The sequence below is a fragment of the Hemiscyllium ocellatum genome, chromosome 2 (assembly GCF_020745735.1).
Source record: "Hemiscyllium ocellatum isolate sHemOce1 chromosome 2, sHemOce1.pat.X.cur, whole genome shotgun sequence".
Taxonomy (NCBI): Eukaryota; Metazoa; Chordata; class Chondrichthyes; order Orectolobiformes; family Hemiscylliidae; genus Hemiscyllium; species Hemiscyllium ocellatum.
The window spans coordinates 43,032,155-43,059,407 of record NC_083402.1 but is presented as its reverse complement, the minus strand read 5'-3'; the positions used below and the strand labels follow the sequence as shown (position 1 = coordinate 43,059,407).

At 43.2% G+C, this 27,253-nt stretch overlaps 1 protein-coding gene across 1 annotated transcript; it reads right to left on the bottom strand.

Annotated features, from left to right (window-relative positions):
- fam151b (family with sequence similarity 151 member B) lies at positions 1-26,573 on the bottom strand. Its single transcript, XM_060843951.1, has 6 exons — positions 26,522-26,573; positions 21,918-22,040; positions 13,531-13,696; positions 10,025-10,197; positions 1,712-1,853; positions 1-373 (listed from the first exon to the last, which is right to left on the bottom strand). The coding sequence occupies exons 1-6, from the start codon at positions 26,538-26,540 to the stop codon at positions 208-210; spliced, it is 789 nt and encodes a 262-aa protein (XP_060699934.1). The 5' UTR covers positions 26,541-26,573; the 3' UTR covers positions 1-207.
- Positions 26,574-27,253: the final 680 nt, after the last annotated feature.

The following is a 27,253-nucleotide window of genomic DNA, read 5'->3' as shown; positions in this document are numbered from 1 at the left end:
AGCTAGACTTGTGCAGAACACCCAAATTGTTCCTGACATTTTCCCACCTCTCTCTCTCCTTTAAAAACTCCTGAAAATCTTCCTCCTTCCTGTCCAAATGTCTGATGTGGTTTGTTGTCAAATTTCACTTAATGTCCTTCTGAAGAGTCCTGAACTTTTTAACTACATTAAATACATCATATAAATGCAATGTCTTTACAAGTAACATTAAATCTGGTCTTTGAATTTCATCTTTACTGCCTGTCTCAATTTACTGTTTTGAGGTTCAAAAAGATCAAAGTAGATTCTTGACTTGTCAACATTTTCCCTGATATACAGCATATCTTCCACAGTATACAAATCTTCTCTTGTTGTCCACACAGTCAGACTGTATCTGTATTAAAACAAGATTGTTGAATTAGAGTAAACAATGTAGCAGCGCTGGATTGTCAATTAAAACACATCAACATAAAAACTTATTGTATGAAACGTTTTTGATAATAGTTACTTGGTGCAAAGTTTATTTATCTGGACTTTGTGATGCATGGATACAAATATAGTTAAAACCATTTTATGTATTGACCTGTCTCTATCACCCTTTATTAGGCTGTAAGATATAGGAGCAGAATTAGGCTATTGGCCTATCAAGTTTGCTCTACCGTTCGATCAAAGCTGATATCTTTCTCAACCCCATTCTCCTACCTTCACGCTATAACCCTTGATCCCTTTACTAAACAAAAACCTGTCTTTCTCTGACTTAAGACGACTGAATGACTTGGCCTCCATAGCTTTCTGTGGCAGTGACTTCCGCAGATTCACCATTTCCTGACTGAAGAAATTCCTCCTCATCTCTGTACTAAAGGGTAGTCCTTCTGAGTCTGTGCCCTCAGGTCCAAGTCTCCCCTACTAATGAAAACATTTTCTCCACATCCAATCGATCTTCCAAACTCCAGCAAGTATAAATCCAGAGTCCTCAACTGCTCCTCCCTTGTCTCTGATATGTCCTTCATTCCTGGGATCATTTTTATGAATGTGCTCTGGACTGTCTCCAAGGACAGTACATCCTTCTTTAGATATAGGATCCAAGACTGCTCACAATATTTCAAATACTATCTGACCAGAGCCTTATTCAGCCTCAGTAGTACATCTCTGCTATTGTATTCTAGTCCTCTTTGAAAGAATGCGAATATTGCATTTGCCTTCCTAGCTGCTGAATGAATTTGCACGTTAGCCTTAAAAGAATCCTGAACTAGGACTCCTAAGTCCCTCTGTGCTTCAGAGCCTATGTCTCTTCCTACCAATGAGCATAACCTCATTATTCTAAAAAATCATTTCAAAAATCAAAGAATTGTGGATGCTGGAAATCTGAAACAAAAACAGAGATTTCTGAAAAACTGAACAGGTCTGTTGGCATCTGTGGAGAGAGAAACAGTGTTAATATTTCAGGTCCAGAGACTCTTCTTCAGAACATTCTCAAGACGAGCCTCTAGACCTAAAACATTAACATTATTTTTCTTCACAGATGCTGCCAGATCTGGTGACTTGTTCCAGCTATTTCTGTTCTTGTTTAAAAATTAATATCTTGCTCTTTGGTTTCCTCTTTCCAATCATAGTTTTAAACAAATTTACAGTTAGATGCAAACAAAATGAGAAAAATCAAAAATGCTTGAAATGTGAAATCTACTGGAAGAAAACACCTCTGGAATTTTATTCAGCTGAACAGTTCTTTTACCTTTCTGACTGCTCCACCAACCAAGACAGCTGTGGCCAGGATGGACGAACCAATGCTGCTCTAACTGGGAATGTTACTGGTTGATTGAGAGTCTGACAAATTTGCTCCATCTCCTTCACCATCTCCCAGGTGTAAGAAGAATCTGTTTGAAGAAGCAAATCTAATTTTAAAGATTCTTTGGTTTTAGATCATGTTTACAGTTTTCTCATGATGATTTAGGAGATACAGCATAATGTTTATGGCACAGACAGAGAACACAGGGGGCTAACACCTTGGGCGGCACGGTGGCACAGTGGTTAGCACTGCTGCCTCACAGCGCCAGGGACCTGGGTTCAATTCCTGACTCAGGCGACTGACTGTGTGGAGTTTGCACGTTCTCCCCGTGTCTGCGTGGGTGTGCTCCGGTTTCCTCCCTGCTGGTCAGGTGAATTGGCCATGCTAAATTGCCCGTAGTGTTAGGTAAGTGGTAAATATAGGGGGTCTGGGTGGGTTGCGCTTCGGCGGGTCGGTGTGGACTTGTTGGGCCAAAGGGCCTGTTTCCACATTGTAAGTAATCTAATCTAATCTAAACATATTGTCTGGCTAACACCAACTGTTACAGTTAACCTGAGAATGTAACTTTTGAAAAAAACATTTTGGAGTTACACATGAAAGAAGTGAAACTATCATGGTATTCGAACAGATGGAAGACTCAACAAACAAAGTATTTTTCAATGTATAATTTCAGTTACATCACACTGTCAACTTTTGCTATAAATTCTGTTTTACAATTGTGTCCTCCACAACCACCTGATGAAGGAGCGGCGCTCCGAAAGCTAGTGCTTCCAATTAAACCTGTTGGACTATAACCTGGTGTTGTGTGATTTTAACTTGATATGCTGGAGAAGACTTTGGGATTTTCCTTCATATTAGCTGCAAAATCATTTTTCATTGTTTCTCTATGCTCTTATTTGCTTTCTCACCTGCCACTAAACTTTCAATATTCCTGTAATTCTCAGCTGTACGTTCTACCTTACACACATGAAAAACATATATTTTCTTTTGAATGTAAACTTCTACTTCAGTTGTCATGCAGGGAACTATAGATTTGTATGTGCTATCTTTTCCATTAGAGAGAACATACCTCAATTGTATCCAAACCATTTTCTCTTTGTAGGTGACCCATTGTTCACTTATTGTTTTTCCTGCCAACTTCTTACTTCCAATCAATCCTGCTCAATTCTGTTCTTGCTTCATTACAGTCAGCTCTCTGTACATTGATTTTTCTTACTTTGGATTGATACAAGTCATTTCTCAATGCCATCTTGGACCTTATGGTACAATGACCACTGTCTCCTAAATATTCACCCACTGACATTTAACCCATTTGGTTCACCTCATTTCTAAATACAAGGTTAAGCAATGCATACTTCCTTGATGGACTGAACACATACTGTTGTAGGAAGCCCTCCTGAATGCAATTGTTATGGACTAGTCCAAACCACTCATGGAACATAGAACAATACAGTGCAGAACAACATCAGCCCTCGATGTTGCGCCAAACTTGAACTAATCTAAGCCCATCCCCCTACAATATCCCAACATCATCCATATGTTTATCCAAGGACGGTTTAAATGCCCCTAATGTGGCTGAGTTAACTACATTAGCAGGCAGGGCATTCCACACCTTTACCAGTCCGAGTAAAGAACCTGCCATGGACATCTATCTTAAATCTATCACCCCTCAATTTGTAACTATGCTCCCTTATACAAGCCAACGTCATCATCCGAGGAAAAAGACACTCACTGTCTACTCTATCTAATTCTCTGATCATCTTGTATTAAATCTCCTCTTAGCCTTCTTCTCTCCAATGAGAACAGACCTAAGTCTCTCAGCCTTGCCTCAAAAGACCTTCCCTCCAGACCAGGCAACATCCTGGTAAATCTCCTCTGCACCTTTTCCAATGCTTCAACATCCTTCCTGTAATGGGGCGACCAGAATTGTACCCAATATTCCAAGTTAGGCTGCACAAGCATTTTGTAAAGTTGCAGCATGACATCATGGCTCTGGAACTCAATTCCTCCGCTAATAAACCTAACACACTGTATGCCTTCTTAATAGCACTATCAACCTGGGTGGCAACTTTCAGGGGTCTATGTACATGGACACCAAGATCCCTCTGCACATCCACACGACCAAGAATCTTTCCATTGACCCAGTATTCTGCCTTTCCAAAGTGAATCATCTCACATTTATCTGCATTGATCTCTATTTACCAACTCTCAGCCCAATTGTGCAGTTTATCCAAGTTTGCCTGCAATCTGCAACATTCTTCCACAATGTCTACTACTCCACTAATTTTAGTGTCACCAGCAAACTTACTAATCCATCCACCTATGCCTCCGTCCAAGTCATTTATAAAAATGACAAACAGCATTGATCCTGAAACAGATCCTTAGTAACTGGACTCCAGGCTGAATATTTTCCATCAACCAACATTCGTTGCCTTCTTACAGAAAGCCAGTTTCTAATCCAAACTGCTAAATCACCCTCAATCTTATGCTCCGCATTTTCTCCAATCGCGTACCATGTGGAACCTTTTCAAAGGCTTTACTGAAGTCCAGGTACACCACGTCAACTGCTTGCCTTCATCCACATGCTTGGCCACCTTCTCAAAAAAACTCAATGAGGTTTGTGACACACGTCCTGCCCTTGATGAAACCACGTTGACTATCTCCAAGCAAATTGTTGCTTGCTCAATGATTATACACCCTATCTCTTATAATCCTTTCCAAAACGTTTCCTACAACAGAAGTAAGGCTCACTGGTCTATAATTACTTGGGTCATCTCTGCTGCCCTTCTTGAACAAGGGCACAACATTTGCAATCCTCCAGTCCTCTAGTACTAAACTCGTAGATAATGACGACTCAAAGATTAAGGCCAAAGCCTCCGCCATGTCCTCCCTAGCGTCCCAGAGAATCCTCTGATAAATCCCATCTGGCCCAGGGGACTTATCTACTTTCACGCATACTAGAATTGATAACACCTCCTCCTTACTAACCTCAATCCTTTCTGGTCTAACAGCCTGTATCTCAGTTTGTTCCTCTACAATATTATCCTTTTCTTGAGTGAAAAAAGATGAGAAATATTAGTTTAGCATCTCTCCGATCTCCACAGGATCCACACACAGCTTCCTACTTTTGTCTTTGACTAGCCCTATTCCTACCCTAGTCATCCTTTTACTCCTCCCATAACTATGTAAAGCTTTAGGTTCTCCTTTATTCTACCTGCGAAAGACTACTCATGTTCCCTCCTTGCTCTTCTTAACTTTCTCTTTAAATCCTTCCTAGTTAATCTGTAAATCTCCGTCTCATCTGAACCATTTTGTCTCAACGTCACTCAAAACATTCTTAAGCAGGTAGCCTAGACAAAAACTTTGCAATTTGTTTCAGTAAGTGTACAGTGAAAATGACCCCGAGTAAGTTAGTGAGGTTGACTACCAGGTTAAAACAGACAAAAATTTATTCACGAAATTGCACAATGAAACACAAAGAACAGAATAAAGAACCCCTACAGAACTGTCTATCTAAACTAGATTTAATTATGCTGTTCCGAATACACACAACAGTCCCAATAAGCAAACCCTCTTAAAGACCAGTTAAAAAAAAGGAACAGATGATTACACATTGAAGTTAGAGGGCAGACGAGAGTGAGTGAGTTTTTACACAGCTCACTGCTGAACTCCCAACTAGTTGTGGACTGAACTGCTCAGCTAGAGAGCTAACCATTCCCTTTTCATTATACAGGTTACTTCTAAAACATGACCACTTTGGCCTGAAGTCTCATCTATTTACATATAAACAAAAGGCCTCTTAAAATCCTTTTCATCTCTGTACCAAACCAATCTGATAGGAGCCCGGCCTGTTTTATGACTCCTTTGAAAAAAACTCAATAACACAGTATCCCTGAGAAAAGAAACAGCTTTTAGAAAAAAGGGACCAATTTTGTGACACCTCCTCCCTTAAAATAAAAATGTCAATATCAAAAGATGTCTTCATTTTTAAAATCCTTTAAAAACCCTGTTAGTAGTCTGAACATACATATATACTTTGCTAACTATGAACATGCACAACTACGTGCGAATTCAGGCTGTGGCACACCTGCCACAAACACCTCTGTATCTCATTCGAGTCTTGATAACGCATCGGATCGGCAATCACGTTTTCGCGACCTGCCACATGCACGATTGTCAAATTGAATGGTTGCAACAAGCTCCATCTAAACAGTCTGGCATTTTTCTCCTTAAATTTTTCCACTAACATCAATGGGTTGTGATCAGTGTATACAATTGACTCAGATGCATTGCTGGTAATACAGACACTGAAATGTTGCAATGCCAACACCAAGCTTAAAGTCTCTTTCTCCACCATTGAATATTTCTGTTGATGAACGTTCAACTTCCTGGAAAATTACCCAATGGGTCTTTCTACCCCTCATCATCCTCCTGCAGGAGCACCGCACCAACACCCACATCACTGGCATCGATTGCCACCTTGAAAGACTTTGTGTAATCTGGTGTGGCCAGTACTGGGACAGTGGTTAACACAGTTTTTAGGCTGTCAACCGTCTTTTGACAGTCCATTGTCCACTGAAAGTTCTTGCACTTTTTTAACAATTCGGTGAGTGAAGCAGTCACATTACTAAAGTTCGGCACAAACCTTCGGTAAAATCCACTCAAACCTAGGAACTATAGTACTGCTTTTTGTGTCAACAGTGTGGGAAATTCCTCAATTACTTTTGTTTTCGCATCCCTTGGGTCCATTTGTCCATGTCCAATAACACGGCCCAGGAAGGTAACAGGCTTTGGCAAATTCACTTTTTGCTAGGTTTACCACCAAGCCTGCCTTCAAAAGTTGATCAAACAAGTCCAATAAGTGTTGTAAATGTTCCTTCCATGAGTGATTAAAAATCACCAGGTCATCAATATACACCACACAGTTAGGTAGTCCGGCAATGACCTTATTAGTCAGTCTCTGAAATGTAGCTGGAGCGTTTTTCATACCAAATGGCACAACTTTGAACTGACAAAGTCCATTTGGCACCACCAATGCCAAAATTGCCTTTGCTCTCTCTGTCAGAGGAACTTGCCAGTAGCTTCTGACCAAGTCCAACTTAGAAATGTAAGTTGCTTGTCCCACTTTTTCGACATAGTCCTCCAAAAGTGGAATTGGATACGTATCAGTCTTTGTAACAGCGTTGACTTTGTGATAGTCCACACATAACCGTTGGGTACCATCTGGCTTTGGCACCATGACTATAGGTGAGCTCCAGTCACTGTAACTCACTTTGATTATGCCATCTTGGAGCATGTGTGCTATCCCCTTCTGAACCTGTGCCAACTTTAGAAGGTTATGCCCGTAAGGATGTTGCTTAATCAGAACAGCGTCTCCTATATCTACATCCTGCCCAATTAGGTTAGTACTTCCCAGTTTACTTCTGCATATCTCCCCATGTGACAGCATGTGACCTCTGTCAGGTCATTTTGATTTTCTTGTGGAAGGTAACTCAACAACTTATCCCAATTTTTGACAACTTCATTTCCGATTTAATTTGAGGAATGTCCAATTCATAATCATCAGCCACTTCAGTGCTAACCTTGCTGTTTTAACTCTCTGCTCTTCCATAAGTTCGTACTATCTCCCCACTACGGTTACCTTCAGTCTTTGTCTCCAGTCTTTTAAACTGACTTACCTTTTTAAGTGTCAGTTTTTGAAGTTCAAAGGCTCTCTCTTTTTCTTTCTCTGCTCTCTTTTTCCTTCTTTTCTGCTTTTAATCGTAACTCAAACTGTTTTATTTCTGCTGCCCTTTCCTTATTTCTCACCTCTAACTCAAGCTGCTTCATTTGCAATCGAATTCTTGCCATCTCTATAGATTCCAGCAAGTTTAAATGCTGAGCTACTGCTGTAATTAGCTCTTCTTTCCTCATAAAAGCAGGCAGATCTAATTTCAACTTCTCTGCTAATTCCTGCAACTTGATCTTATTCACCTTTTGCAAAACATCTAAAGTCACCGCATCCACTTGCAGAAAACTTCTGGCAAATGGAAGAGCCATTACTATCCCAAGGTTTGTCTACCCAACCAAACCAACACCCGAAATAATGACACTGGCACCTACCACTCGCTGTTTAAAATCCCGTAAAGAGCCCCAATCTGTTATGGAATAGGCCAGACCACTCAAAACATTCTTAAGCAGACAGCCGAGACCGTAACTTTGCAATTTGTTTCAGTAAGTGTACAGTGAAAATTACCTGGAGTTAAGTCAGCAAGGTTGACTACCAGGTTAAAACAGACAGAAATGTATTCATAAAATTGCATAATGAAACACACAGAACCCCTACAGAAGTCAGTCTATCCAAACTAGACTTAATTATACTGTTCCGAATATATACAACAGTCCCAATAAGTAAAGCCTCTTAAAGATCAGTTAAAAAAAAGGAACAGATGCTTCCAGGTTGAAATTAGAAGGCAGGAGAGAGAGAGAGAGATTCCACACAGCTCACTACTGAACTCACAACTAGTTCTGGACTGAACTGCTCAGCCAGAGAGCTAACCACTCCCTTTTCATTATACAGGTCACTTCTAAAACATGATCACTTTGGCCTGAAGTCTCATCTGTTTACATATAAACAAAAGGCCTCTCAAAGTCCTTTCCATCTCTGTACCAAACCAAACTGATCGAGCCTGGCCTGGTTTATGACCCCTTTGAAAAAATATCAATAACACAGTATACTTTAGAAAAGGAACAGCTTTTAGAAGAAAGGTACAACTTTGTGACACAATCAAGGAACACCTGCCCCTTGCTGCCCCAAGTATCCCACTTTATATCTGGATAATTAAAGTCATTATAATAACCCTAAAAATGTTGGCATTCTCTGTAATTTCCTTGCAGATTTGTTTCTCTACATCCTTTCCACTAGTTGGAAAGACTACATCATGCAATATAACTGCACTCTTTTTATCCCAAAGCTCTAAGACTGACACTGTCTGGAAACCTCGGATGTCTTATTTCTCCAACACTGCAATGCTTTCTTAAGCAATACTGTTACCCTTTCTCCTTTCCTTCCTTTTCTGTCTTTCCTTTGCAACCTATACCCACGAATATATAATATCCAGTCTTGTCCTTTCTTGAGCCATGCCTCCAAGCACTGCCACAACAATGTTGAAATCTGTGTCAGTAACTCCCTAACCTTATTTAGTGTACTCCATGTATTTACGTATATGCACATTAACTCTATTTTGGTCTTGCTTTCTTTTACTCCATCTCCACTTCACATGTGAACTTAATATTCTCTATGCTAGTGCCAGCTCTGTGCCTAAGTATTTAGAGAGCCCAGGTTTTCTCCTTGACTATACTTTCTTGGTTCCCACACCCTTGTCCAGTTAATTTAAAGCACTCCCAATGGCACAAGCAAAACACCTCACAAGGAACTCAGTCCCAGCTCTATTTAATTACAAACTACCTGGCTTATACAGAGAGCCACCTTCCCGAGAACCAGTCCAAGTGTCCCAGAAATCAAGGAATCAATTATAGCAGTGAAGAGGAATGCCACCTTGAAAGGATCATCAAACTAGGTAGAAATAAAAACTACAAAAGGAGCAAACGCACCATTGGGTGTGCACTTCGGGCTTTCAAACAGACAAGGAGAGACAGAGGATTACATATATAATCAATTTTCAGAGAAGTTTAAAAGCAAGTAATAGCAGTGGACATTAAAGACTCAAATATGAAAATGTAGTATGTAGTATGATCCATTTTAGCCACTGACAAGAATATTTAAATAACAACCTGAAGCGAATACTGTGATATGTCACATTATTAAAAGCACAGGGATGAACAATAACTTTACAATTACCCAGAATATGCTTTAATGAATTAATTTATCTGAAATAAGAAAAAACTGGATACTGGAAAGCTAAAACAAAACAGAAATTTCTGAAGAAACTCAGCTAGCCTGGCAGCAACTGTGGAGAGAAAGCTGAGTCAATGTTTTAGGTCATCTTGACAATGAGTCATTGGACCTGAAAAGCCAAACTTTGCTTTTTCTGTACAAATGCTTCCAGACCTGCTAAGTTCCTCCAGTAAATTTGCGCAATTCATCTTAAATCCTTGCTCTTTTTACATTTGCAATGGGCATATCCAAAAGAAGCTGACAAAGCAACCTTATACACTTGATGATAGGTGTGTAATGTGCAAAATTACTTTTCATAACAATCCTTGATTTTTATGACATTTGACAATCCTTAACAATATTTCTTTGACCAACCAACTCACCAGTTCTCCAACCAAGAGACAGTGTTACATGTGGCAAGTATGAAGTCACTATGCGTAAAAAATCTTTGCTTTCGTTTGGTCCAGGAAGAATATCCGCATTGATCCAAACTGGGCGTGTGAGTAGATCCTTCATTGATATTAGCATTTTCATAGCAGGCTCCACAGCTGACAAACTGGCAATGACAGAGGATTTAATTTTAACAGAAGTAATTTCACCTCACAAATAGAAACACAAACTCTGACACAATGCATATTGCTTATGGTTTCTTCCAGGAGACAAGGTGGAGGAGAATATATATTCCTGATGTAATGAAAGGAATCAAGCAACTATAAATCTGGAGAAATGCTAAAAAAAAATTTCTCCAATTGACCTCAGGATATAGTCATACTACTGTTTTTATTTGTCATGAAATGTTAGTATTACTGGCAAAGTAAATGATAATTGTTATCAAAGTCAGTGGTAGGTAGATACAGTTACAGTGCTGTTTTAGAGGACGTTCTGCGGTTTTACCCAGTTTCAGGGAAGGAATGCAGATATATTTTCATGTTAGTGTGCTGCATGACTTGGAGATGATGATGTTCCATTAGCCTCATGTCTTTAGTAGAGGTCACAGATTTTACACTTTTTCAAATGATCTTTAGTGAGTTGTTGCAGTGTATCCTGAAGGTGGTACCCAATGCTGTCATTGTGCAATGTTAGTGGTTGGGGTGCCAACCAAGGAGACACTTTGCCCTGGAATAGTGTCGAGCTTCTTTATAGCATGCTAGAATAACACTCTTGAAGAGAAGCTCTGGGGAATCAGGAAACAAAACACCCACAGCAGAACTTTCAGCCCCAATCTGCCCTTTTATCCACTACTAAGTTTCGGGTCAGTGGTGATCTCCAGGATGTTAATAATAACACTGCCATTAAATTTCAAGTAGAGATGGTTCAATTTGCTCTTAGCGGAGATGATCATGAATTAGTGGATGTAACCATAGACAGCTATCTTATCTTCTCATATGAAGCAAATGGTTTTGTTTTGAGGACAGCTACAATTGTGCTACTAGTAAACAATGCCACTAGACATCAGCTTATCTATTTTTAAAGGTTCATTCATAACTCAATTATACCACAGAAAAAGAATGGTTTGGAAAATAAGGGCTTCCTGCAAAAAACTTTTCCTCTAGGCAGCATGGTTGCAATTGCTCCAATATTCCATGCACAGTGATGAGCATCAGCATGCCAATCAGAACATCGGGTTATCAGTTTCGGTCAGCTCCAACCACAGGCCTCAGAAGCCAGCTCAGCTGCAAAGAAAATTAGAGGAAATGCTGACTGCAAGTAGATAATCAGCAAATACAATGGACTATAAATGCAGAAAAAAACAATGTTTTCCTTATTGGCCTAAATTAGATGCCCTCCGTTGATCTTTTTGCCCCTTTTGTTTATTGGAAAGTTCACTTCTGAATATAAAATACATTTTTAAAAAATCAGGTCTGAGCAAATTATATTAAACAAGAACATTCAATATAAATACAACTCGGGGGGATCCAAGATGGCAGCAATCTCAGCAGATCTGCCTTGCTGAGCTCTGCACCCCAGTCCAGCAGTCATGATATTTTTAGACCCTTACTTTCTGTTTTTTTTGGGAGAAAATTGATGTTAAATGGTTATGAAACCGTTTGAATCTATTTGCGGTGGAGCGTTGAGAGTCTGAACGAGATGGGCAGGGAGTATTTTGTTTGGATGATTTATCGTTCGGGTGGCCTTAAACAAGCGGGAATCTACAAGTGCCGGTTGTTCAAGCATTTCTCAATTATCCGGCAATGCTCACCATAATGCCGTTTTCGGATGGTTGATGTTCAGATAGTCAAGGTCCTACTGTAAATTCTTTTTGAACAATTGACGATGACAAAAGGAAAGCCCCTTAATAAGCTTGCAAAACTGCAATTGTCCCAGAGATTGGGGGGAGTGGACCTCCCAGACATTAGACGGTATCAACTGAGCTCCCTCCTATCTTTTGTAAGTGACTAGGCCTGTGGGGACTTGGCGTCTACATGGTTGGACACTGAGACCTCCCAGACCAAGTGTCCTCTTATCAACCTGTTGTGTTTAGACAGAATGACGACAGTTACTGAACACTGCCATAATCCAATAGTTACTAACACGGTCAAAGCATAGAGGGCAATGAGGCAGATGGAGGGTAATATGTCTAAATCATCTTTTCTTACTCCCATAGTTGGCATGCCGAGTTTCCATCCAGGGACAATGGATCCCAGGTTTAAACTTTGGGCGGGTAGGAGAGTCTCTTGTTTGGGTGATCTGTCTGAGTGCGAAACGTTGATGTTGTTTGCTTAAATAACTCGGAAATATGGATTGTTGAGTAGGGACCTCTTCTGTTTCTTTCAAATTAGAGATTTTATCCAAAAGGAGATCACATTTTTAACTGAGTGCTATAGATCTGATACGGAAAAGAGGGTGCTTCAGACTAAGCACTCTTTCACTGAGTACTCTCTATCATTTGTTGGAGGGAGGTTCCTCGGGTGACATCGAGAATCTACATGAGGTCTGGGGGACAGAGTTAGGTGTTGAGATACTTCAGAAACATAGGAGGACATTTGAGAGAATGCGAGGAGGATTTCATTATGTAATAGGACCCATGCTATACCGTTAAAGATTCTTCATAAGGTTCATCTGGCCCCAGATCGTCTTGCGAAATTTAAGCAGGGAGCATCTTCAATGTGCCACAAATGTAAAATAAATACGGATGCCCTCACTCACTGTTTGTGATCCTGCCACAGGCTCTGTTGTGGCAGGAGTAATAGAGAGGTCTTGGGGACCGAAGTCAAGATGGACTCGGTCTCTTTGCTCCTGAGTCTGCCAAATTTACCTCACTTAGATTACGTGGGAAAAACCTTTTTAACATTCTGCAAGGAAGAACATTGTGATGTGTTGGGTGCCTGAGAACCCCGAATCTGTCGGGTGGTGCAGGTTAATTATGAAGCACATTCTTTTAGACTTTTTTTTACAAATATAGTGCACCAGAAAACAAACAACTTTTACAAGATGTACCCTTACAAGTAATTTTTGAATCATTTGGAAGCAGATCCGTCCGCCGTTTTGATGAGGGCTTTTGTCTCGCCATGATGGTTTGGTCTGATAAACCTAAGAACATGAGAGGAAGAATTTCGATCAAGTGTGGGTTTAATAATTGCTGCTCTTGAAACAGCGTTATTTATTTATTGATTTGTAATAAGTGTAGTTTTGATTTCTTTTGTAGAGTAATCTAGCAGTTGGTTTATTGTCATTTTTGATGTTATGACGCTATATTTTCACGTTTCTATAACTTGCTAATTTTATAAAGAAAAATTTTTCAATAAAAATATTTTACAAAATAAATACAGCTCAACATCACCTCGAACAAATACTGCTTTTTGGGGCTGCCTTCTGCTAAAATTAGATGAAGAGAGTGAAATGACAAAAAATCAAAAATTATTTTTAACATAAATGTTTGAGGTTGTACCTTTTAAAATCCAACTTGATCCCCTTGTCTGATTGCCGTACTTCACTCAGCCAATTATGCAACGTATTGTCACTGTCAGTTTCAGGAGGATGGGCCATGATAGGCTCTCCTCTATGTGACCCCTGGCTCGCAATAAGAATATCTGCCTCAATCATATGTGCATCACCTAGTGTGAATTAAAAACACGTATATTTTAATAATGGATGCCCAGAAGAAAATTTTAATCAATACATTTAAGCTAGAGTCAGCCATAGAGACCACTATTAGGTATATTGTATTAAAAGGAAATCTCCTGAATTTTTTCATTATTCTATTTGGAATAATGAACATCAAGAATGCCAGCCTTGTTGTCTGAAATTTCCTACAATGAGATGCTAGATGCTCACTGAAAGATTCTCAGACCACAGTTAGCTAATATAGACAGGAGAAAGTGAGGACTGCAGATGCTGGAGATCGGAGTCGAGTGTGTGATGCTGGAAAAGCACAGCAGGTCAGGCAGCATCGAGGAGCAGGAGAATCAACATTTCGGGCATAAGCCCTTCATCAGGAATCCTGATGAAGAGCTTATGTCCAAAACGTCGATTCTTCTGCTCCTCTAATATAGACAGTTGCCTGTTCGCAAAGAACTTTTACATAACTTATTAGGTTTGTTACATGATACCTTAGTTAATTAGACAAATAAAACTCAAGAGAATCAAGGATGGTTCACTGATACCAGACAATGAACTGGGAGTTGGCACATGTATCAATCTCATTACTGTTGAGGGGACAGCATTTCACTCTCCCAGTTTTAGTGTTAGTGAAATCTTCCCTTGGAATTCCTCCCCTTCTTTTGGTCCAACTCACATCTGAAGGAGACAGCTGCCTGGCAGCATTGCCCCTTGACCTGGACTACTGGCTGACATGCTCTGTTTCAAAAGGTAGGCAATTTATGGTGTCAGTCACTTAGTTGAAACTTGCAGCAAATGAACATGGGACAACTTTCATGACATCAGAATAGCAACTCAAGGTTAGCTTACATTACAGAAGAGCAGACCCTTCTGTTTTTCCTAAAGAATTTGGTGTATTGGGCACCACTGGCCTGGAAATCCTTGTAATCTTTCCTTTAGCCTGCCTTTGGGTCCTTATTTGTTAGAGATTTGGATTTTGCTGACAAGCATCATTAATTACTCATTCCTAACTGTCCTGGACAAGGTGATGGCGGGCTGCCTTCTTGAATGAATGCAATCTTTGGGACATAGGGACCCCTATAGTGCTGGGAGTTCAGGATTTTAACCCAGTAACAGTGAAGAAATAATGATTATGGATCGAAGTCAGGGTGGCATATGAATTGCGGGAAACTTGGAAATGGTGGTGTTCCATGAAGAGTTCAGGAGTGTATGCCAGGAGCAGCACCTGGCACACCTAAAATGAGTTGTCAAGTTGGTGAAGCAACCAAATAGGACTTCTTGCATGTCAGACACTAAGTAGTAAGTGACAGACAGAGCTAAGCTAACCCAAATCCAATGGACCAGATCTAAGCTCTGCAGTCATGCCACATTCAGTTGCAAGTGGTGATAGACAATCAAACAACTCACTGAAGGAGGTGGCTCCACAAATATCCTTATCCTAAATGATGGGAGAGCCCAGCACATCAGTGCAAAAGATGAGGCTGAAGAATTCACAACAATATTTAGCCAGAAGTACCAAGTGGATGATCCACCTCAGCTTCCTGCAGAGGTCACCAGCATCACAGATACTGTTCTTCAGCCAATTTGACTTATTCCACATGGTACCAGAGAAATGGTTGGAGGCACTGGTTACTGCAAAAGCTATTTTTCCTGACAACATTCCATGAATAGTACTGAAGATTTATGCTCCAGAACCTGCTGCATCCTGAGTCAAACTGTTGCAGTACAGCTAAAACATTGACATCTATCTGACAATGTGGAAAATTACCCAGGCATGGTATCAAGCTGTTGTTGAAGTTGCACTCATCCAAGTAAGTGGGAGATAGGAGGTGAGTTGCTCACTACAGAATTTCAAGCCTTTGACATACTCTTGTAGCCACAATATTTATATGCCTGGTTCAATTTAGTTTTTGATCAATGGTAATCTCAATAATGTTGATGGTAGAAGATTCAGTAGATAGTACCATTACATGTCAAAATATGTAAGTTAGTGGTTGAATGTCACTCAATTGAACATTATTTTCTACTTTTCAATCCAATATTGGTTGTTCTCCAGGTCACACTTTATGGACACAGTGTGTGAAGTGACGCAAATGATGCTGAAAATTATGCAACCATTTTTGCTGGAGGAAAGGTCAATCTTGAAGAAGCTGAAGATGGTTGGGCCTAGCATACTGGCTTAGAAGCTTCTGCAAAGATGTGCTGGGGCTGTGATGATTGTCCGAGTAAAAAATGAGGTCTGCAGATGCTGGAGATCACAGCTGCAAATGTGTTGCTGGTCAAAGCACAGCAGGTTAGGCAGCATCTCAGGAATAGAGAATTCAACGTTTCGAGCATAAGCCCTTCATCAGGAATAAGAGAGAGAGAGCCAAGCAGGCTGAGATAAAAGGTAGGGAGGAGGGACTAGGGGGAGGGGCGATGGAGGTGGGATAGGTGGAAGGAGGTCAAGGTGAGGGTGATAGGCCGGAGTGGGGTGGGGGCGGAGAGGTCAGGAAGAGGATTGCAGGTTGGGAGGGCGGTGCTGAGTTGAGGGAACCGACTGAGACAAGGTGGGGGGAGGGGAAATGAGGAAGCTGGAGAAATCTGAATTCATACCTTGTGGTTGGAGGGTTCCCAGGCGGAAGATGAGGCGCTCCTCCTCCAGCCGTCGTGTAGTTGTGTTCTGCCGGTGGAGGAGTCCAAGGACCTGCACGTCCTCGGTGGAGTGGGAGGGGGAGTTAAAGTGTTGAGCCACGGGGTGATTGGGTTGGTTGGTTCGGGCGGCCCAGAGGTGTTCTCTGAAGCGTTCCGCAAGTAAGCGGCCTGTCTCACCAATATAGAGGAGGCCACATCGGGTGCAGCGGATGCAATAGATGATGTGTGTGGAGGTACAGGTGAACTTGTGGCGGATATGGAAGGATCCCTTGGGGCCTTGGAGGGAAGTGAGTGTGGAGGTTTGGGCGCAAGTTTTACATTTCCTGCGGTTGCAGGGGAAGGTGCCGGGGGTGGAGGTTGGGTTGGTGGGGGGTGTGGATCTGACAAGGGAGTCACGAAGGGAGTGGTCCTTGCGGAACGCTGATAGGGGAGGGGAGGGAAATATATCCTTGGTGGTGGGGTCCGTTTGGAGGTGGCGGAAATGGCGGCGGATAATACGTTGTATGCGCAGGTTGGTGGGGTGGTAGGTGAGAACCAGTGGGGTTCTGTCTTGGTGGCGGTTGGAGGAGCGGGGCTCAAGGGCGGAGGAGCGGGAAGTGGAGGAGATGCGGTGGAGGGCATCGTCGATCACGTCTGGGGGGAATCTGCGGTCCTTGAAGAAGGAGGCCATCTGGGTTGTGCGGTGTTGGAATTGGTCCTCCTGGGAGCAGATGCGGCGGAGACGAAGGAATTGGGAATATGGGATGGCGTTTTTACAGGGGGCAGGGTGGGAGGAGGTGTAGTCCAGGTAGCTGTGGGAGTCAGTCGGTTTATAATAGATGTCTGTGTTGAGTCGGTCGCCCGAGATAGAAATGGAAAGGTCTAGGAAGGGGAGGGAGGAGTCTGAGACAGTCCAGGTGAATTTCAGGTCGGGATGGAAGGTGTTAGTAAAGTTGATGAACTGTTCAACCTCCTCGTGGGGGCACGAGGCAGCGCCGATACAGTCATCGATGTAGCGGAGGAAAAGGTGGGGGGTGGTGCCAGTGTAGTTGCGGAAGATGGACTGTTCCACGTATCCTACGAAGAGGCAGGCATAGCTGGGGCCCATGCGGGTGCCCATGGCAACTCCTTTAGTTTGGAGGAAGTGGGAGGATTGAAAAGAGAAGTTATTCAGGGTGAGGACCAGTTCAGTCAGTCGAAGGAGGGTGTCAGTGGAAGGGTACTGGTTAGTGCGGCGGGAAAGGAAGAAGCGGAGGGCTTTGAGTCCTTCGTGATGGGGGATGGAGGTGTACAGGGACTGGATGTCCATAGTGAAAATAAGGCGTTGGGGACCGGGGAAGCGAAAATCCTGGAGGAGGTGGAGTGCGTGGGTGGTGTCCCGAACGTAGGTGGGGAGTTCTTGGACTAAAGGGGACAGGACCGTGTCGAGGTATTGGGAGATGAGTTCGGTGGGGCAGGAGCAGGCTGAGACAATGGGTCGGCCGGGGCAGGCAGGTTTGTGGATTTTGGGCAGGAGGTAGAAACGGGCGGTGCGGGGTTGTGGGACTATGAGGTTGGAGGCGGTGGATGGGAGATCCCCTGAGGTGATGTCTCGGGCGACCGACTCAACACAGACATCTATTATAAACCGACTGACTCCCACAGCTACCTGGACTACACCTCCTCCCACCCTGCCCCCTGTAAAAACGCCATCCCATATTCCCAATTCCTTCGTCTCCGCCGCATCTGCTCCCAGGAGGACCAATTCCAACACCGCACAACCCAGATGGCCTCCTTCTTCAAGGACCGCAGATTCCCCCCAGACGTGATCGACGATGCCCTCCACCGCATCTCCTCCACTTCCCGCTCCTCCGCCCTTGAGCCCCGCACCTCCAACCGCCACCAAGACAGAACCCCACTGGTTCTCACCTACCACCCCACCAACCTGCGCATACAACGTATTATCCGCCGCCATTTCCGCCACCTCCAAACGGACCCCACCACCAAGGATATATTTCCCTCCCCTCCCCTATCAGCGTTCCGCAAGGACCACTCCCTTCGTGACTCCCTTGTCAGATCCACACCCCCCCACCAACCCAACCTCCACCCCCGGCACCTTCCCCTGCAACCGCAGGAAATGTAAAACTTGCGCCCACACCTCCACACTCACTTCCCTCCAAGGCCCCAAGGGATCCTTCCATATCCGCCACAAGTTCACCTGTACCTCCACACACATCATCTATTGCATCCGCTGCACCCGATGTGGCCTCCTCTATATTGGTGAGACAGGCCGCTTACTTGCGGAACGCTTCAGAGAACACCTCTGGGCCGCCCGAACCAACCAACCCAATCACCCCGTGGCTCAACACTTTAACTCCCCCTCCCACTCCACCGAGGACGTGCAGGTCCTTGGACTCCTCCACCGGCAGAACACAACTACACGACGGCTGGAGGAGGAGCGCCTCATCTTCCGCCTGGGAACCCTCCAACCACAAGGTATGAATTCAGATTTCTCCAGCTTCCTCATTTCCCCTCCCCCCACCTTGTCTCAGTCGGTTCCCTCAACTCAGCACCGCCCTCCCAACCTGCAATCCTCTTCCTGACCTCTCCGCCCCCACCCCACTCCGGCCTATCACCCTCACCTTGACCTCCTTCCACCTATCCCACCTCCATCGCCCCTCCCCCTAGTCCCTCCTCCCTACCTTTTATCTCAGCCTGCTTGGCTCTCTCTCTCTTATTCCTGATGAAGGGCTTATGCTCGAAACGTTGAATTCTCTATTCCTGAGATGCTGCCTAACCTGCTGTGCTTTGACCAGCAACACATTTGCAGCTGTGATGATTGTCCTCCAATAAACATAACCAATGTCCTTTGTACTAAGTGTAACTTCAATCACTGGAGAGTTTTCGCTAATTCTAATGAGTTTCAATGATGCCACATTCATAGAAAAGCTGCCTTGACATCAAAGGTACTAATTCTCAACTCATCTTTGAAGTAAAGCTCTTTAGTGCATGTATGGACCATAGCTATAATGAGGTCAGAAGAAGGCAACTGAAATCTTTCAAATTTTTTCTTTTTTTTTGAAGTAACACACTGACTGTGGCCCAGCCAGCACAGAGTCGGTGTCCTAAACTGAGGGGATTCTAAATCTCCTGTTTTTTTTTCTTCTCTTTTTCTCTCTTATCTAAAAGCCCCCACACTGCCGCCAAAATGTGGTAGTGCTCATATTTTACTGAGACCTTTAGATTTGAGTCCATATCTCAAATTGTACTTTATTTTAAAACAGATACATGAACTACAGTATTGTAAAGACAAAATATGGCAGACACTGGTAATCTAAAATAAAAACAAAGTACTTGAACTATTCATCAGCAGAGATGAAGAGTTAATTTTTCAGGTTGATGGAAAGGTCACCAAAATCTTAACTCCAAATCTTCCACCATAGATGCTGCATCATGGGCTGAGTATTTCCAACATTTTGTTTGATTTTAAAATACAGCATTGGTGAATTGATTCTAGAGTTTCCTTAGCATTCAATCAAAGTGATGTGGTGGATATTAATAGCTGGCAGAACATTTCACTATGATAGAATCAGTGCTCATTTATGAAAGTGAAGTTGATCAAGATACAATGATCCTAAAATTGTGGTAGAATCATTCTGTTACATTCATTTAAAAACAAATTGCAAATTAACTTGCCCATACAATAACTTCGGATTAAGAGTTTTCAAAAACTGTATTATGGACCTCAGAAACATTCTAGGCACTCAGATAATCTTGATTTGTGTTCAAAATAGTTGAAAATTATTCATAGAGTCATACAGCACAGAAACTGACCCTTTGGTCAACTAGTCCATGCCAACCAAGTTTCCCAAACTAAACTAGTCCCACTTGCCCGTGTCTGGCTCAATTCTCTCTAAACCTTTCCGATTCACATACCTGTCCAAATATCTTTTAATTGCTGGAACTGTACCTGCATCTACCACTTCCTCTGATAGTTTATTCCACATACCCTCTGTGTTAAAACATTGCCCCTGTTCCCTTTTAAATCTTTCTCCTCTCATCTTAAAAATATGCCCCTTAGTTTTGAACTTCCCACTGTAGGGAAAAGACCTTTACTATTCACCTTCTCTACGCCCCTCATGGTTTTATAAACCTCTATCAAGGTCTCCCCTCAACCTCCTATGCCACAGTGAAAAAAGTCCCAGCTTATCCAGCTTCTCCTTATAACTCAAACCCTCCAGTCCCAGAAACATCCTAGTAAATGGTGGCATAGTGGTTAGCACTGCTGCCTTACAGCACCAGGGACGCACGTTTGATTCCAGCCTCAGGCGACTGTGTGGAGTTTGCATGTTCTCCTTGTGTCTGCATGGGTTTCCTCCAGGTGCTCCAGTTTCCTTCCACATTCCAAAAATGTGCAGGTTAGGTGAATTGGCCAATCTAAATTGCCATAGTGTTACGTGCACTAGTCAAAGGGAAATGAGTCTGGGTGGGTTACTCTTCGGATGGTCAGCGTGGACTGGTTGGGCTGAAGGGCCTGTTTCCACATTGTAGGGAATCTAATCTAAATCTTTTCTGAACCCTCTCTTATTTAATACTATCCTATCTATAGCACAATGGCCAGAACTGGACAGAGTACTTTAAAATAGTCCATATAATTTAGAACTAAGGGCACCATCATACGAATGCTGAGTGACTAAAAATATTTACTTTGTTTTCGAGAAACAAGACATTACAGATTAGATTAGATTCCCTCCAGGATGGAAACAGGCCCTTCGGCCCAACAAATCCACACTGACCTTCCGAAGTGTAACTTACCCTATATTTACCCCTGACTTGACAACTTAGTATGGCCAATTCATCTGATCTGGACATCTTTGGATTGTGGGAGGAAACCAATGCAGACACGAGGAGAATGGGCAAACTCAACACAGACAGTTGCCCAAGGCAGGAATCCAACCCCAGTCTCTGGTACTGTGAGGCAGCAGTGCTAACCTCTGAGTCACTGTGCCAGATGAATGGCAATGCTGCAATGAATATATTTTAGTGTAAATAGTGTCATTAATATTTTTCTAGTAAGGAGGATACATAGCTGAGTATTACAAAAGATTATTTGGAGTTTCAGTCAAATCACTATGCCGCTAAATCTAGAATTCAGGTTAAGCGTATTTATCTGAAAAAGCACGACAGGTGTTTCTCAATTATAACAGAATAAAAATAGCATTGAATTGGAACTTTTGGACAAAAAATGATTTCTTTGTACATTTTAATCACTGACACTGTAACAAGAATATTCACCTCTGAAAGGTGATAGTGCTCAAATGCTTCAATTTTGCTGTTTATTGAAAAGATAATGTCAATTTAATGTTAACATTAAGATCTTACCATTTTGTTCATATTTCATTCTTTAATACTCATATTTCTATTTTACATGTACTCATCTCCAGGACTTTCACCGATTAGAGTTACTACACAATCCCTTGGTCAAAAGATTCTAGGATCAATGCTGCTTACAGACTCTAACTTTCCCAACTATGCACCCCAAATAGTACCTTTACCTTCTGCTACATAGTAATTACTTTATGCACTGCAATTGTCTTTTTTTCTGTATCTCTGATATTATCTTACTTTTCAGTGCTTCTTCCATTTGTGCCTTTCTGTTGGCGGCATGATACCAGATGATTTCCACTGCATCATGAGAGGAGATTCTTCCTTGTTTACGAAAGTACTCCACCACATTTTCTCCACCATCTGGTCAACAAAATAGCTTTAATTTATCACATGACAGTTTCATTAGAAGAAATTAAAATGTGTTTCTTCACATGCTCATCTCACAAACACTGAATTTTTCAAGATTATGTTCTAAAATTTAAACTTTATCTCAAAAAGTAAAATAGATAGTTCTGAAAAATGGGGTGAAATCCTATAAATACCTTAGTTTGGTGACATGCTCATGACACTTGAGAACCAAATGGAAAGAAAATCAAATTGAAACCCATGAGATGTTCACACAGGTTCACAGCTCAGAAAACAAAAGTTGTTAGTGTACGGGAGTTGAAAAAAATCTGCATTAAAAATGAAGAGGGATGCGTTTAAGGAATCTGCTTCTGTTTAAAAGGAAGGGACAGAACAGACAAAACTCTTGAAGATACGGGGAAAGTGGTTCATTAGGATATGCCTTGTTGTGATAAATATCTGAGAGACTAAGTGGAAGTGAAGAAGTTGGCAAGAGATACTGGAAGATTTGACCTGGTATGGCAAGGTGTAATCCTCAGTTCTGAGAAAGGTTAGAATAATGATGTTTTAAGGTAACACAAATTAAAGATGATGTTTTTAGCAGCAGATAAGCTAACACAGGGAGGGACCAGGCAACATTACAGCTGTGAAAGTGTCAGATCTCCTCTTGGAGTCAGAGACAACAATAGGAGAGTGAACATTACAGTTCAGCCTCAGACAATGACTAACATGAAGAATGGAGTTGTTGATGGAGGCTGAAGACGATAGCTTTGTTCACCTCTACACTTGGCTGGAGAAAATACCTGCTCATCCAACACAAGAAAGAATCAAGGAGATGAGAAAGGTGGTGGGGAGAAAGCAGTCATGAGTGTGTACGTGTCGAACTGATACTGTGTCTTCGGCAACTAAAACAGAAACTGTTGAAAAAATTGAGCAGGTCTGGCAGCTTCTGAGGAGAGAAAGTAGAATTAACGTTTGCAGTCCAAAAGGAAATTGCCTATTCATTGTAAATTGGCCATCTGTAGATTTTTCTAACAGGGCCAACCAGTGCGAAAATTCAGTATTGGCAGTGAGGAGTTAAAAATCACACAACACCAGGTTATTGTGCAACAAGTTTAATTGGAAGCACTAGCTTTCGGAGCACTGCTCCTTCATCAGGTGGTTGTGGAGTACACAATTGTAAGACACAATTTATAGCAAAAGTTTACAGTGTGATGTAAGTCTCCCATCTGTTAGAATGAACATGTTAGTTTCACTTCTTCCATATGTAAATCACAAAACTTTTTTTAAAAGTCACCTTCTCAGGTTAACTTTAACAATTGGTGTTAGCCCAGATAATGTGTTGAAGGTGTTAGCCCCCTGGGTTCCCTGTCTGTGCCATAATGTTTAGACTGATTCTAATCTAAAAAATTAGTTAACAGAGTCTTCGCAGTTTCATGCAATTTTTGAGCAAAGTACAATGTAATTCTGCAAGTACAAATTCCGAAGTACTTCCAATTAAACCTATTGGACTATAACCTGGTGTTGTGTGATTTTTAATTTTGTACACCCCAGTCCAACACCGGCCTCTCTAAATCAGGTAGTGAAGGCCGCAGTTGTGGATAGCAATGGAAGCAGAACAGCATGTGGATGAGAAATTAGATTAATGTCACAGTTAGATTCCTGGGGGACACCCCCAGAAGCAATTTCCTGGGGCTGGGGTGAAAACTTATTACAATCGTTCTCCATCTGGGAACACAGAACATGAAACTGAAACCAGGGAACGGCACACCACCCACACGGATGGGAAGAGTGTCAAAGGAGAAGTGGTGTGGCCTGTGATTTCGAAGATTATACAAACATTTAGAAGACAGACCCTCCCCCACACTAATATAAAAACACTCTTTGGGACAATTAAGTTGACGAGGTAAAAACAATGACTGCAGATGCTGGAAACCAGATTCTGGATTAGTGGTGCTGGAAGAGCACAGCAGTTCAGGCAGCATCCAAAGAGCAGTGAAATCGAAGTTTAGGGCAAAAGTCCTTCATCAGGAATAAAGGCAGTGAGCCTGAAGCGTGGAGAGATAAGCTAGAGGAGGGTGGGGTGGGGAGAAAGTAGCATAGAGTACAATGGGTGAGTGGGGGAGGGGAGGAAGATGATAGGTCAGGGAGGAGAGGATGGAGTGGATAGTTGGAAAAAGAGATAGGCAGGTAGGACAAGTCCGGACAAGTCATGGGGACAGTGCTGAGCTGGAAGTTTGGAACTAGGGGTGAGGTGGGGAAAGGGGAAAATGAGGAAACTGTTGAAGACCACATTGAAGCCCTGGGGTTGAAGTGTTCTGAGGCGGAAGATGAGGCGTTCTTCCTCCAGACGTCTGGTGGTGAGGGAGCAGCGGTGAAGGAGGCCCAGGACCTCCATGTCCTCGGCAGAGTGGGAGGGAGAGTTGAAATGTTGAGCCACGGGATGGTGTGGTTGATTGGTGCGGGTGTCCCGGAGATGTTCCCTAAAGCGCTCTGCTAGGAGGCGCCCATTCTCCCCAATGTAGAGGAGACCGCATTGGGAGCAACGGATACAATAAATGATATTGGTGGATATGCAGGTAAAACTTTGATGAATGTGGAAGGCTCCTTTAGGGCCTTGGATGGAGGAGAGGGAGGAGGTGTGGGCACAGGTTTTGCAGTTCCTGCGGTGGCAGGGAAAGGTGCCAGGATGGGAGGGTGGGTTGTAGGTGGCATGGACCTGACCAGGTAGTCACGGAGGGAACGGTCTTTGCGGAAAGTGGAAAGGGGTGGGGAGGGAAATATATCCCTGGTGGTGGGGTCTTTTTGGAGGTGGTGGAAATGTCAGCAGATGATTTGGTTTATGCGAAGGTTTGTAGGGTAGAAGGTGAGCACCAGAGGCGTTCTGTCCTTGTTACAGTTGGAGGGATGGGGTCTGAGGGTGGAGGTGTGTGATGTGGATGAGGTGCGTTTGAGGGCATCTTTAACCACGTGGGAAGGGAAATTGCGGTCTCTAAAGAAGGAGGCCATCTGGTGTGTTCTGTGGTGGAACCCAACAAAGGGGTAGCCATGGGCACACATACGGGCCCCAGCTATGCCTGTCTCTTTGTTGACTACGTAGAACAGTTGATCTTCTGTAATTACACCAGCACCACTCCCCACCTCTCCCTCCGCTACACTGATGACTGCATTGGCGCCACCTCGTGCTCCCATGAGGAGGTTGAGCAATTCATCAACTTCACCAACACATTCCACCCTGACCTTAAATTTACCTGGACCATCTCTGATACCTACCTCCCCTTCCTGGACCTCTCTACCTCCATTAATAACGACCGACTTGACACTGACATTTTTTACAAACCCACTGACTCCCACAGCTACCTGGATTACACCTCTTCCCACCCTACTTCTTGCAAAAATGCCATCCCGTATTCCAAATTCCTCCGCATCTGTCGTATCTGCTCCCAGGAGGACCAGTTCCACCATAGAACACACCAGATGGCCTCCTTCTTTAGAGACCGCAATTTCCCTTCCCACGTGGTTAAAGCTGCCCTCCAACGCATCTTGTCTACATCCCGCACCTCCGTCCTCAGACCCCACCCCTCCAACTGTAACAGTTACTGTAACTGTAACTGGCACTTTCCCCTGCCACCACAGGAACTGTAAAACCTGTGCCCACACCTCCTCCCTCACCTCTATCCAAGGCCCTAAAGGAGCCTTCCACATCCATCAAACTTTTACCTGCACATCCACTAATATCATTTATTGTATCCGTTGCTCCCGATGCATTCTCCTCTACATTGGGGAGACTGGGCGCCTCCTAGCAGAGCGCTTTAGGGAACATCTCCGGGACACCCGCACCAATCAACCACATCGCCCTGTGGCCCAACATTTCAACTCCCCCTCCCACTCTGCCGAGGACATGGAGGTCCTGGGCCTCCTTCACCGCCGCTCCCTCACCACCAGATGCCTGGAGGAAGAACGCCTCATCTTCCACCTTGGAACACTTCAAACCAGGGCATCAATGTGGACTTCAACAGCTTCCTCATTTCCCCTTCCCCCACCTCACCCTAGTTCCAAACTTCCAGCTCAGCACTGTCCCCATGACTTGTCCTACCTGCCTATCTCCTTTTCCACCTATCCACTCCACCCTCTCCTCCCTGACCTATCACCTTCATCCCTTCCCCCACTGTACTCTATGCTACTTTCTCCCCACCCTCCTCTAGCTTATCTCTCCACCCTTCAGGCTCTCCGCCTTTATTCCTGATGAAGGGCTCTTCCCCAGAACGTCGATTTCGCTGCACTTTGGATGCTGCCTGAACCGCTGTGCTCTTCCAGTACCACTGATCCAGAATTAAGTTGACGTCGGCCCCGTCAGGAAGACCACGGGGTAAGGATGAGCACCCCTAGGTTTAAACGTTCACGGGGTGAGGCTCAGCCTCGGCTGCTCACTGTGACGTATAAATAGAAGGACAGACCGTTAGCCCGAGTACCGTCTCCCCGGCAACCGCACTCACCTCCCTCACGGACCTCCATCACGAGCTGGGCCTTCCTACGCACGCGCCTTTCCTGGGGCCCGGACCCGCCTCGCGCATGACCACAGGGAGTTCATGCAACGAGCAGCCTGTTGTTTTAACTCGCACACACCAAAATCAACTCTTCCCCCTCTGCAAAGCCGAGCTTCTTTCAGCGCACACCCGACGTTTTCGTCAACGTTGAAATCGTTCAATCAAATTGTACTTTTCACAACAATCAATGCAGAAACCTTTCCCTGTTCCCTATCCTAAATCTTTACTCTTAACATTTGTCCTCCTAGAACTATGTTGCTAAAGCAAAATCGTTTTAAAAGCCGAGAAGCATCACTGAAACTACAAGGCATTAGTGAGGCAGTACTAGTTGAATTGGCCATGGAAATGCAGGGTTGTCGTAGAGGAGTGAATCCTAGTCATTATATTCGTATCGGTTTAAAAATTAGGCCATTTGGCCTTTTGAGTTTAATCTATTAATCATTCAGATTATTGCTGATTGTATTGTGATCTTAGCTCCACTTTCTTGTCTGCAGCCCATAGCTCCAGCCATCCTCTAGTTTATTAAAAAAAGACTAACTGAACCTTTAATAAATTTAAAGACCCAGTTTCCACTACATTCAAGGGAAAAGAATTCCACACTCTACTTATCCTCTGAATAAAATCTCATTGCTAGCTGAAAAGGGGGACCTCTTGGTATTGAACCATGTCCCCTAACTTTCA

Bases quoted from the DNA above. Each gene is read 5' to 3' on its own strand.
- fam151b (XM_060843951.1), bottom strand. The intron at 13,697-21,917 runs GTAAGATAATAT...AATTCACACTAG, and splicing joins AATGGAAGAAGCACTGAAAA to GTGATGCACATATGATTGAG. The intron at 1,854-10,024 runs GTGAGTTGGTTG...TTCTTCAAACAG, and splicing joins GTCTCTTGGTTGGAGAACTG to ATTCTTCTTACACCTGGGAG.